At 49.2% G+C, this 13,798-nt stretch overlaps 1 protein-coding gene across 1 annotated transcript in view; it reads right to left on the bottom strand.

The window, feature by feature from the left end:
* The window catches only part of LOC136437127 (uncharacterized), a 49,803-nt gene that overhangs the window by 5,799 nt on the left and 30,206 nt on the right, over positions 1-13,798 (bottom strand). The window contains exons 30-43 of the mRNA XM_066431605.1: positions 13,218-13,384; positions 12,897-13,020; positions 12,065-12,553; positions 11,387-11,576; positions 8,112-8,319; positions 7,679-7,859; positions 6,976-7,064; positions 6,609-6,734; positions 5,269-5,448; positions 4,889-5,014; positions 4,122-4,230; positions 3,684-3,775; positions 3,130-3,393; positions 2,738-2,950 (exon numbers count right to left, since the gene is read on the bottom strand). Of these exons, the coding sequence (XP_066287702.1) occupies positions 2,738-2,950; positions 3,130-3,393; positions 3,684-3,775; positions 4,122-4,230; positions 4,889-5,014; positions 5,269-5,448; positions 6,609-6,734; positions 6,976-7,064; positions 7,679-7,859; positions 8,112-8,319; positions 11,387-11,576; positions 12,065-12,553; positions 12,897-13,020; positions 13,218-13,384 (2,558 nt within the window). The remainder of the gene's footprint in view (positions 1-2,737; positions 2,951-3,129; positions 3,394-3,683; positions 3,776-4,121; positions 4,231-4,888; positions 5,015-5,268; positions 5,449-6,608; positions 6,735-6,975; positions 7,065-7,678; positions 7,860-8,111; positions 8,320-11,386; positions 11,577-12,064; positions 12,554-12,896; positions 13,021-13,217; positions 13,385-13,798) is intronic.

The raw sequence follows: 13,798 nt of genomic DNA, 5'->3' as shown, positions 1-13,798 counted from the left end.
ACAACTGTGAGACTAACCGACTTGGCTTGCTGCCAGGACGGCACAACTGTGAGACTAACCGACATGGCTTGCTGCCAGGACGGCACAACTGTGAGACTAACCGACTTGGCTTGCTGCCAGGACGGCACAACTGTGAGACTAACCGACATGGCTTGCTGCCAGGACGGCACAACTGTGAGACTAACCGACTTGGCTTGCTGCCAGGACGGCACAACTGTGAGACTAACCAACATGGCTTGCTGCCAGGACGGCACAACTGTGAGACTAACCAACATGGCTTGCTGCCAGGACGGCACAACTGTGAGACTAACCAACATGGCTTGCTGCCAGGACGGCACAACTGTGAGACTAACCGCAGTGGCTTACTACCAGGACGGCACAACTGTGAGACTAACCGACATGGCTTGCTGCCAGGACGGCACAACTGTGAGACTAACCGACTTGGCTTGCTGCCAGGACGGCACAATTGTGAGACTAACCAACATGGCTTGCTGCCAGGACGGCACAACTGTGAGACTAACCGACATGGCTTGCTGCCAGGACGGCACAACTGTGAGACTAACCAACATGGCTTGCTGCCAGGACGGCACAACTGTGAGACTAACCAACATGGCTTGCTGCCAGGACGGCACAACTGTGAGACTAACCGACATGGCTTGCTGCCAGGACGGCACAACTGTGAGACTAACCGACATGGCTTGCTGCCAGGACGGCACAACTGTGAGACTAACCGACATGACTTGCTGCCAGGACGGCACAACTGTGAGACTAACCAACATGACTTGCTGCCAGGACGGCACAACTGTGAGACTAACCAACAAGGCTTGCTGCCAGGACGGCACAACTGTGAGACTAACCGACTTGGCTTGCTGCCAGGACGGCACAACTGTGAGACTAACCGACACGGCTTGCTGCCAGGACGGCACAACTGTGAGACTAACCGACATAGCTTGCTGCCAGGACAACACAACTGTGAGACTAACCGACATGGCTTGCTGCTAGGACGGCATGACTGTGAGACTAACCGACATGGCTTGCTGCCAGGACGGCACAACTGTGAGACTAACCGACTTGGCTTGCTGCCAGGACGGCACAACTGTAAGACTAACCGACATAGCTTGCTACCAGGACGGCACAACTGTGAGACTAACCGACATGGCTTGCTGCCAGGACGGCACAACTGTGAGACTAACCGACATGGCTTGCTGCCCGGACGGCACAAATGTGAGACTAACCAACATGGCTTGCTGCCAGGACGGCACAACTGTGAGACTAACCGACATGGCTTGCTGCCAGGACGGCACAACTGTGAGACTAACCGACTTGGCTTGCTGCCCGGACGGCACAACTGTGAGACTAACCGACATAGCTTGCTGCCCGGACGGCACAACTGTGAGACTAACCAACATGGCTTGCTGCCAGGACGGCACAACTGTGAGACTAACCAACAAGGCTTGCTGCCCGGACGGCACAACTGTGAGACTAACCAACATGGCTTGCTGCCAGGACGGCACAACTGTGAGACTAACCAACAAGGCTTGCTGCCCGGACGGCACAACTGTGAGACTAACCGACATAGCTTGCTGCCAGGACGGCACAACTGTGAGACTAACCGACATGGCTTGCTGCCCGGACGGCACAACTGTGAGACTAACCAACATGGCTTGCTGCCAGGACGGCACAACTGTGAGACTAACCGACATGGCTTGCTGCCCGGACGGCACAAATGTGAGACTAACCGACATGGCTTGCTGCCCGGACGGCACAACTGTGAGACTAACCAACATAGCTTGCTGCCCGGACGGCACAACTGTGAGACTAACCGACACGGCTTGCTGCCAGGACGGCACAACTGTGAGACTAACCGACATAGCTTGCTGCCAGGACAACACAACTGTGAGACTAACCGACATGGCTTGCTGCTAGGACGGCATGACTGTGAGACTAACCGACATGGCTTGCTGCCAGGACGGCACAACTGTGAGACTAACCGACTTGGCTTGCTGCCAGGACGGCACAACTGTAAGACTAACCGACATAGCTTGCTACCAGGACGGCACAACTGTGAGACTAACCGACATGGCTTGCTGCCAGGACGGCACAACTGTGAGACTAACCGACATGGCTTGCTGCCAGGACGGCACAACTGTGAGACTAACCGACATAGCTTGCTGCCCGGACGGCACAACTGTGAGACTAACCGACATAGCTTGCTGCCAGGACGGCACAACTGTGAGACTAACCGACATGCTGCCAGGACGGCACAACTGTGAGACTAACCGACATGCTGCCAGGACCGCACAACTGTGAGACTAACCGACATAGCTTACTGCCGGGACGGCACAACTGTGAGACTAACCGACTTGGCTTGCTGCCAGGACGGCACAACTGTAAGACTAACCGACATAGCTTGCTACCAGGACGGCACAACTGTGAGACTAACCAACATGACTTGCTGCCAGGACGGCACAACTGTGAGACTAACCAACAAGGCTTGCTGCCCGGACGGCACAACTGTGAGACTAACCGACATAGCTTGCTGCCCGGACGGCACAACTGTGAGACTAACCGACATGGCTTGCTGCCAGGACGGCACAACTGTGAGACTAACCAACAAGGCTTGCTGCCCGGACGGCACAACTGTGAGACTAACCGACATAGCTTGCTGCCCGGACGGCACAACTGTGAGACTAACCGACATAGCTTGCTGCCAGGACGGCACAACTGTGAGACTAACCGACATGGCTTGCTGCCAGGACGGCACAGTCGACCCCCGCTCCGTTGCCGCCGGCAGCCCCTCCGCGCGCTCCGTCACGATCTGCACGGGCTCGGCGAGCCTGGTGACCGCCAGGGGACCGCCCGCCCCGCGGACCTGCAGCCCGTTCACAGCCGACTGCACCGCGGCAGAGCTGCCCGAGTAGGCGTACGGGTTCTTCTTAGACTGGAAGTTCTGAAAGGAAGTTAAGACGTCTTAATAGCCAATATTGGTTACGGAATCTCTTCCCAGTACATATGTTATTCCTTCACACCTCACCACACACACATGCGGATTAAACAGAAATAATTTTAAAAAGGGAACAATATTGACAACAATAACAGGTAGGGCTTAAAAGCCTGCAAACCACCGACCTCCGTTCCAACGGCGCTCTCCCCCCTGCAGCTCCCCCCCAGCAACGTACTCGTGGCGGGAACGACGAAGAAGTTGAGTGACGCGTCGCTGGTTCTGGTGATTTTGGGGGCTGATGACGTCACGCTGCACCGCTCTTTATCCACTGCAAGCCCAAATGTGCCAAACTCAAAGGCAGTCCTGCTCTCATCCGGGGTCTTTCGGTCCAAGATGGCGCCGTTTACGTTCTCCATCGCACCAAACATGGTAGTGGTTGCCTGCTGGTTCTATATAAGGCATGGTTCGTCATCATTACCGTAACCATAACCATCATCATCATCATCATCCGGTTAAACATCGCAAGGCTGGTTCTTTTTCACTTAGTAATAAAAGTAGTGGTTGCCTTTTGCTTTGTATGAAGCACAGTCAAATCAAACATTAATGTTTTCCTACTTCCAGTGGCTTCGAAATGAGCGTTTGCACAGTTCATTAACTTTATGGGGATGCATGATTTCAACACCTTTAGTGTTAATCTAATCTGGAGATATATGATATATATGACATATGGATGTGTTACCTTCGCCAGCTGTGTCGTCCCCTCTCCTGGCGACCCGGAGAGTCGTTGAGCAGTGGCAGACGTGGACGACGCTTGGAGAGTGTTAACAACGACTGTAAATCACAGAGAATAGGGTGACATTTAATGGAGATCCATAGAGTGGAGATACGATTCTATCAATCGCCCGATGACCTTGTAAAATAATGATGCATACTGCCATGTTTGGATGGCTATATATAGAAAGTGTAATCAGATACCAAAATTCATAAAAACCACTGTGTAAGGGGTGTGTAATAGTAGCCTACTGAGAAAGGGGTGTGTAATTACGATAGTAGCCCACTGTGTAAGTGGTGTGTAGTAGCATTCCACTGAGTAAGGGATGTGTGGTAGCAGCCCACTGTGATGGGGGTCGCATGCAAGTGGAATGTGTTACTTGCGACAATGTAAATCTATACGGACCGTTAAGCACATTTCCCGCCGAGGTTTCGAGGCCTTCCGCCCCGAGGTCCTGCACGGACTGGCTGCTGAGGACCCGCGACATCTTCAGCGCGATGGACGAGGACGCCACCTGGAACAGGGAGAACGAGATCTAGTTATAAGCTGTGATGATATAACGGGACTGGCTGCTGAGGACCCGCGACATCTTCAGCGCGATGGAAGAGGAGGCCAGCTGGACAGGGAGAACACATTCTAGTTATAACGTGTGATGATATAATGGGACTGGCTGCTGAGGACCCGCGACATCCTCAGCGCGATGGACGAGGATGCCACCTGGACAGGGAGAACGAGATCTAGTTATAAGCTGTGATGATATAATGGGACTGGCTGCTGAGGACCCGCGACATCCTCAGCGCGATGGACGAGGATGCCACCTGGACAGGGAGAACAAGATCTAGTTATAACGTGTGATGATATAATGGGATTGGCTGCTGAGGACCCGCGACATCCTCAGCGCGATGGACGAGGATGCCACCTGGACAGGGAGAACACGATCTAGTTATAACGTGTGATGATATAATGGGACTGGCTGCTGAGGACCCGCGACATCCTCAGCGCGATGGACGAGGATGCCACCTGGACAGGGAGAACAAGATCTAGTTATAAGCTATAGCGATAAAATGGGTTCTGAACAACTACAATCATATCAAAAACAATGTTTACAACTTAGGCTCTGCATACCAGACGTACGTGGACGTGCCTTCTGGAACACTGACAGACGTTTTTACCTGAGCATCCGGCGTGACCTGGTCCTCGGCAGCTGTGACCTGCCCCAGCGCGCTGGCCAGCAGGTTGATGCTGTCTACAGTCTGCACCTCCACCGTCTCCAGCGCTGTCACCAGCTGGGTTCTCGCCTGTAAAACATCAGGAGCTGTTGTCAGTGTTGTATCCATGCACGAAAAGCCATGGAGTAGAGTAGGAGTCTACTTCACTAATAAATTACGACGCAGTACTGAATAGTATTTAAACATGGTTTACCTCTTCAGTCTTGTGCTGCAGTTCTAAGCTCGTTTATTTATTGAATAAGATTTAGACATAGTTTATCACCTCTTGTGCCGAAGTTATACGTTTGTTTTTAACTGGATAGGATTTAGACACGGTTTGTCACCTCTTGAGCTGCCGTTTTGCTCTCGTTCGTCGCGCCTTGAGACGGCGTGTTGAGCACGGAGCCGATGCTGCTGGCCAGCTGGAGCACGCCCTGCGCGTTTCCGCTGCCCAGAAGGCTGTCAAGACTGGAGCTGAGGTTTCCCAGAGCTGCAGCAGTCTCCTCAGCACTGGGTAACTCCACCTACAGACATGAACACTGGGTAACTCCACCTACAGACATAAACACTGGGTAACTCCACCTACAGGCATAAACACTGGGTAACTCCACCTACAGACATGAACACTGGGTAACTCCACCTACAGACATGAACACTGGGTAACTCCACCTACAAACATAAACACTGGGTAACTCCACCTATAGACATAAACACTGGGTAACTCCACCTGCAGACATAAACACTGGGTAACTCCACCTACAGGCACATCGTACATGCACAGTTGGTAACTCCACCTACAGACATAAACACTGGGTAACTCCACCTACAGACTAAGCACAGGGTAACTCCACCTATAGACATGAACACTGGGTAACTCCACCTACAGACATAAACACTGGGTAACTCCACCTACAGACATAAACACTGGGTAACTCCACCTACAGACATGAACACTGGGTAACTCCACCTACAGACATAAACACTGGGTAACTCCACCTACAGACATGAACACTGGGTAACTCCACCTACAGACATGAACACTGGGTAACTCCACCTACAGACATAAACACTGGGTAACTCCACCTACAGACATAAACACTGGGTAACTCCACCTACAGACATGAACACTGGGTAACTCCACCTACAGACATGAACATGCACTGGGTAACTCCACCTACAGACATGAACACTGGGTAACTCCACCTACAGACATAAACACTGGGTAACTCCACCTACAGACATAAACACTGGGTAACTCCACCTATAGACATAAACACTGGGTAACTCCACCTACAGGCACATCGTACATGCACAGTTGGTAACTCCACCTACAGACATGAACACTGGGTAACTCCACCTACAGACATAAACACTGGGTAACTCCACCTACAGACATAAACACTGGATAACTCCACCTACAGACATGAACACTGGGTAACTCCACCTACAGACATGAACACTGGGTAACTCCACCTACAGACATAAACACTGGGTAACTCCACCTACAGACATAAACACTGGGTAACTCCACCTACAGACATAAACACTGGGTAACTCCACCTACAGACATAAACATGCACTGGGTAACTCCACCTACAGACATAAACACTGGGTAACTCCGCCAAATGGGAGCACACAAATAGAAGAATGTCTGTAAAAGGAAGCAGCGATTTTGCCGGCTTACCTGCACCGTCATGTTGTTGGAGTAAGCCACGGCTCCAAATGCGTCAGAAACGCGAACTTGCAGAGTGACGTTGAAATCACGTGACTCTTTACCAACAGGCAAAAGTGTAGGAGGCAGTTGGCTTTGCTGTCGCATGGATCAACAGAGAGGCATTAATGACTGGACGTCTTTTGTTTGTTTAATAATTTCAAAATTTCAGAATCTACATTGAAAACATTGTGGTACACCGCGCCATTTCTATATTATATATAAGTTTTCTTAACAGGTAAATGCACATATCCGGGAAAGTACACAATACCAAACGATAGATATCTAAAACAGTTCCAGAGATTATGAAGTAGCAAAGACTTTTTAAGGAGTAACTCACCGGTCCACTGAAGAGTACACGGAACGCTGTAGTCTGCCCGTCGTTGTAGTAAAGAGCATATGTAAGTGGACGGTCAGAGTCTTGAAACCCTGTGCAACGCAGCAATGAATGGAAAGTCAGAAAAGTTACACTTACAGAGCCATAAATGATGAATAGAAATCTATGCTAGCTATGCAGCATGAGTACTGAGGGAACGGCAACCCTGTGTCGTAAAGAAGAAGAAAATGCCCAGTAAAGTCGACACGATCTGTAATTGTGTCACGGGTACAGAATACTTGTGATGAGGTCTTAGCTGAAATTACGCAATAACAGAGAGTACCTGGGCAGGACACTGTGAATAACACAATGAGAGTAGAGAGTACCTCGGCAGGACACTGAGAATAACGCAATGAGAGTAGAGAGTACCTCGGCAGGACACTGAGAATAACGCAATGAGAGTAAAGAGTAGTACCTCGGCAGGACACTGAGAATAACGCAATGATAGAGAGTACCTCGGCAGTACACGGAGAATAACGCAATGATAGAGAGTACCTCGGCAGGACACTGAGAATAACGCAATGAGAGTAGAGAGTAGTACCTCGGCAGGACACTGAGAATAACGCAATGATAGAGAGTACCTCGGCAGTACACGGAGAATAACGCAATGATAGAGAGTACCTCGGCAGGACACGGAGAATAACGCAATGAGAGTAGAGAGTAGTACCTCGGCAGGACACGGAGAACAGCGTGCTGGTGGTTGTACCGGAGGCAGGGCTGACTGAGCATGCGCCGGAAGTAGGCGGTTCATTCACATTCACCAGCGCCTCGGTAAATCCGACTCCGCCCACGCCTTGGAACCCGGATGCAGAGATGACGTCCAGCCTCAGGGTGTACTCGCCTGGCACCTGCCGTACAGGGAAGAACCAGCACGTCACTCCTCATTGCAACTTTGGGCAAAAACCATTAATCATACCTGCAGAAAGTGGCCTTTAGTCACAACTTCAACTAAGATTCCCATCATGCTTGGGGAATTGGTTTTTCTCAAAACTCAAACTGTGCTGCGCCTGAAGCAGCTTAAAAATCACAACTGCGCCGATTCAAGGGCGATCTATCTTAAGCTAGTGTCAACATCGTTGTTCAAGTACCAAGAAGCTAACCGTTAGGACGTTGGCCTTGAGCACCAGATCCTGTGAGGTTCTGCCGGTGGCGGTTTCCGCGGCCCAGTCCAGGTCGGCTCGCCCGAAGGAGGCCGGAGCGTCTCTTAGCGACCACGAGTAGGCGGCGTCGGCCGGGCAGTTATCACATGACGTCACCAGAACCAGTCTCTCGGACGGGTTGATCCGGTCATTGCAGTTCACAAAGCAGCTGAGTGTGGCGAGTGAAAATGAACATGTTACTGTCTGCTAGAGTGCTGCTGAGTGCGAGTAGTAAAAATGAACATGTTAGTGTCTGCTGGAGTGCTGCTGAGTGCGAGTAGTGAAAATGAGCATGTTACTGTCTGCTAGAGTGCTGCTGAGTGCGGCGAGTGAAAATGAACATGTTACTGTCTGCTAGAGTGCTGCTGAGTGCGAGTAGTGAAAATGAGCATGTTACTGTCTGCTAGAGTGCTGCTGAGTGCGAGTAGTGAAAATGAACATGTTACTGTCTGCTAGAGTGCTGCTGAGTGTGGCGAGTGAAAATGAACATGTTACTGTCTGCTAGAGTGCAGCTGAGTGCGAGTAGTCAAAACGAACATGTTACTGTCTGCTAGAGTGCTGCTGAGTGTGGCGAGTAAAAATGAACATGTTACTGTCTGCTAGAGTGCTGCTGAGTGCGAGTAGTGAAAATGAACATGTTACTGTCTGCTAGAGTGCTGCTGAGTGTGGCGAGTAAAAATGAACATGTTACTGTCTGCTAGAGTGCTGCTGAGTGCGAGTAGTGAAAATGAACATGTTACTGTCTGCTAGAGTGCTGCTGAGTGCGAGTAGTGAAAATGAACATGTTACTGTCTGCTAGAGTGCTGCTGAGTGCGAGTAGTAAAAATGAACATGTTACTGTCTGCTAGAGTGCTGCTGAGTGTGGCGAGTAAAAATGAACATGTTACTGTCTGCTAGAGTGCTGCTGAGTGCGAGTAGTGAAAATGAACATGTTACTGTCTGCTAGAGTGCTGCTGAGGGCGAGTAGTGAAAATGAACATGTTACTGTCTGCTAGAGTGCTGCTGAGTGTGGCGAGTAAAAATGAACATGTTACTGTCTGCTAGAGTGCTGCTGAGTGCGAGTAGTGAAAATGAACATGTTACTGTCTGCTAGAGTGCTGCTGAGTGCGAGTAGTGAAAATGAACATGTTACTGTCTGCTAGAGTGCTGCTGAGTGCGAGTAGTAAAAATGAACATGTTACTGTCTGCTAGAGTGCTGCTGAGTGTGGCGAGTAAAAATGAACATGTTACTGTCTGCTAGAGTGCTGCTGAGTGCGAGTAGTGAAAATGAACATGTTACTGTCTGCTAGAGTGCTGCTGAGTGCGAGTAGTGAAAATGAACATGTTAGTGTCTGCTAGAGTGCTGCTGAGTGCGAGTAGTGAAAATGAACATGTTACTGTCTGCTAGAGTGCTGCTGAGTGTGGCGAGTAGTGAAAATGAACATGTTACTGTCTGCTAGAATGCAGCTGAGTGCGAGTAGTCAAAACGAACATGTTACTGTCTGCTAGAGTGCTGCTGAGTGTGGCGAGTAAAAATGAACATGTTACTGTCTGCTAGAGTGCTGCTGAGTGCGAGTCAAAATGAACATGTTACTGTCTGCTAGAGTGCTGCTGAGTGCGAGTAGTAAAAATGAACATGTTACTGTCTGCTAGAGTGCTGCTGAGGGCGAGTAGTGAAAATGAACATGTTACTGTCTGCTAGAGTGCTGCTGAGGGCGAGTAGTGAAAATGAACATGTTACTGTCTGCTAGAGTGCTGCTGAGGGCGAGTAGTAAAAATGAACATGTTACTGTCTGCTAGAGTGCTGCTGAGGGCGAGTAGTGAAAATGAACATGTTACTGTCTGCTAGAGTGCTGCTGAGTGCGAGTAGTGAAAATGAACATGTTACTGTCTGCTAGAGTGCTGCTGAGTGCGAGTAGTGAAAATGAACATGTTACTGTCTGCTAGAGTGCTGCTGAGGGCGAGTAGTGAAAATGAACATGTTACTGTCTGCTAGAGTGCTGCTGAGGGCGAGTAGTGAAAATGAACATGTTACTGTCTGCTAGAGTGCTGCTGAGTGCGAGTAGTGAAAATGAACATGTTACTGTCTGCTAGAGTGCTGCTGAGTGCGAGTAGTGAAAATGAACATGTTACTGTCTGCTAGAGTGCTGCTGAGGGCGAGTAGTGAAAATGAACATGTTACTGTCTGCCAGAGTGCTGCTGAGTGCGAGTAGTGAAAATGAACATGTTACTGTCTGCTAGAGTGCTGCTGAGTGCGAGTAGTGAAAATGAACATGTTACTGTCTGCTAGAGTGCTGCTGAGGGCGAGTAGTGAAAATGAACATGTTACTGTCTGCTAGAGTGCTGCTGAGGGCGAGTAGTGAAAATGAACATGTTACTGTCTGCTAGAGTGCTGCTGAGTGCGAGTAGTGAAAATGAACATGTTACTGTCTGCTAGAGTGCTGCTGAGTGCGAGTAGTGAAAATGAACATGTTACTGTCTGCTAGAGTGCTGCTGAGTGCGAGTAGTGAAAATGAACATGTTACTGTCTGCTAGAGTGCTGCTGAGTGCGAGTAGTGAAAATGAACATGTTACTGTCTGCTAGAGTGCTGCTGAGGGCGAGTAGTGAAAATGAACATGTTACTGTCTGCTAGAGTGCTGCTGAGGGCGAGTAGTGAAAATGAACATGTTACTGTCTGCTAGAGTGCTGCTGAGTGCGAGTAGTGAAAATGAACATGTTACTGTCTGCTAGAGTGCTGCTGAGTGCGAGTAGTGAAAATGAACATGTTACTGTCTGCTAGAGTGCTGCTGAGGGCGAGTAGTGAAAATGAACATGTTACTGTCTGCTAGAGTGCTGCTGAGGGCGAGTAGTGAAAATGAACATGTTACTGTCTGCCAGAGTGCTGCTGAGTGCGAGTAGTGAAAATGAACATGTTACTGTCTGCTAGAGTGCTGCTGAGTGCGAGTAGTAAAAATGAACATGTTACTGTCTGCTAGAGTGCTGCTGAGGGCGAGTAGTGAAAATGAACATGTTACTGTCTGCTAGAGTGCTGCTGAGGGCGAGTAGTGAAAATGAACATGTTACTGTCTGCTAGAGTGCTGCTGAGTGCGAGTAGTGAAAATGAACATGTTACTGTCTGCTAGAGTGCTGCTGAGGGCGAGTAGTGAAAATGAACATGTTACTGTCTGCAAAGTTAACAACGGATTTTCAACCAAAATGTAGAATAACAGTCTAATAGCCCAATAATCTTCGAAGATGTTCAAGAGTGAGAACCTACTTGATAAGAACATTGAGGACTGCGCCGTCCTTAAGCTCTACTATCTGTGAGTACGGCGCGGATGTCCGGCTGCCGGAGCTGATCTGGACCGAGAAATTAAAGATGGCGGACTCTGTCGGCAGTGACGAAACGGGGAAGGAGAAGGAAGGCACGTTTCCGTCCTGCCCAAAGACACCGGCACAAAATGTTCCTGTGGGAAAAGCCTGTTGTTAATCATCAAAATACAAAAGTCATTGCGCGGCTGAAAAAAGCCAATTGATGAACAACAACAAAGGATGGAAGATCTCACTACTCCGTTAAATATATAAGTTTATCACATTTCTGATTAATTGCATATTGATTGATTATTAAGTAAGGTTTCGACTGACATTACAAGAATGAACAAATCAATTCCTGCCACTGCTGGAGAACGTGACAAGTACATGGAAATACATGCCAGCAAAAACATAGACAGACCTGACGCAATTCCCACCGTAAGCTAGTAGTCTTTTCAGTAGACCCCGTGACCTGGACTGTCATGTCTGATTGACGACTAGTTCTACCACCTCTGAACTCTTCCTACTCACTTCTTGCAACCCTGATGACAGTGTAGTCAAACAACTGCACACCGACACCAAACCAACATACAGACACGCCCAAACCAAAGACTCCGCGCAAGAAGTCGGTTATCCCACCCACCGTTCTCCGTTCGGCAGTTCCAGGTGAAGTTGATGTCCATGCTGTCAGCAATGATGCCGTCCGGATCGTATGACGATGACGCGTTGAGGACCAGCGTGCCCCTCCTGCCGACGGCGCGCGCGGAGCCGCCCGAGATCAGCGCGACGAGCGGCGCCGGGAGAACCTCCACCCACTGCTGCCCCTGCAGGGAGTTCTGCTCGCCGGTCCTGTTGATGCTCACGGTCGCGTTGAGTTCGATCTTGACCAGCCCGTACAGCAGCGTGTTCCTGGGAATGGAGAGGTCTGCCGAGGTCGCGGGGACAGCGAGGGAAACAGCCTCCAGGCGGCCGCGGGCGGAATGGAAAAGCTGCCATCGGAAGGCGACGGTGTAAGACTCATTACAGGATATGGCCAGGGTGCTCTGGATGGTGAGGGGAACCCGCCGTTCCACCGCCAGGGCTGCTGATTGGTCGGCACCACCACCAGATAAGGTGACGTCAGGAAAGCACTCTGTGAACAAGCATCGCGCAGATAGTTGAGAAGCAAATAAAAACAACAATGATACAATTGCTAGGGATTTTGAGTAATGTTGAAAAATCCGTTCATTATTTGCAATACTTACATGTGGATCAACTGGTGCTTGACCAACCTATATATTGCAAACTTAGAATAATTTGGACAGGTTTTATTTTCTAAGATGATGCAAGTCTAATGATGAAAATGTCAATAAAAATTAATATTAATAAACGTACTTTCCGCACATTCAGGGCCATATATTTGCCACCATAAAGAGAAATGCTTTAGACGGAGGCTTTAGCGGGATGACTGCGTGTGCGTGTGTGTAACACCTTACCTGGTGTCGGAGGCTTCAGCGGGATGACTGCGGATCGAGCGTCGTAAAACGTAAAGCCGGAGCTGAAGGCTGCCAGCCGGGTACAGTAGCAGTGCGACAGAGCGGAGGTCGTCAGGGGACAAGGCTGGGGACAAGGACGTGTGATACTTATCATATAAAAAACAGTTATGACATTTCCGGTCATGGCAAAGTCAACTAGCATGTAAAGTGCAATTTGACAAATTGAATTAAAAATACTAGCGTATGGTCACAAATAATAAAGCTGTAATATTAATAAGCATATGAACATATAACTGATCCATATACAGTTTTAACACTTACACGGCAACCCTCTGTCGTCCAGTGATGTGCGGTGTCGTTGAATGATAGGCAGGTTGTTGTGAACAGCTTCAGCTTGTAGCTCAGGGTAAAGTTCACATGACTGTAGTCTTCCACATCCGCGTCTGGTGAATCAGTCACATTGCCTCCATACGGAACATGCTCGATTCCTGGGTGGACAAAACGTTACGGACATATTTAGATAACCTCTGTCATTATAAAAGCGCTAGCAGCAACTAATTAGATAACAAAATACCCAAGTGATGCGGACCTACGTGAGGCATCAACGGCCAAGACTAGATGTTATGTGATTCAGTAGAAAACGTTACATCGGCCCAGACTAGATGTTATTTGATTCAGTAGGTAACGTTACATCGGCCCAGACTAGATGTTGTGTAATTCAGTAGGTAACGTTACATCGGCCCAGACGAGATGTTGTGTAATTCAGTAGGTAACGTTACATCGGCCCAGACTAGATGTTGTGTAATTCAGTAGGTAACGTTACATCGGCCCAGACTAGATGTTATGTGATTCAGTAGAAAACGTTACATCGGCCCAGACTAGATGTTGTGTAATTCAGTAGG

The sequence above is a fragment of the Branchiostoma lanceolatum genome, chromosome 6 (assembly GCF_035083965.1).
Source record: "Branchiostoma lanceolatum isolate klBraLanc5 chromosome 6, klBraLanc5.hap2, whole genome shotgun sequence".
Taxonomy (NCBI): domain Eukaryota; kingdom Metazoa; phylum Chordata; class Leptocardii; order Amphioxiformes; family Branchiostomatidae; genus Branchiostoma; species Branchiostoma lanceolatum.
Note: the sequence above shows the minus strand (reverse complement) of the source record. Positions and strands in the feature narration are given on the sequence as shown.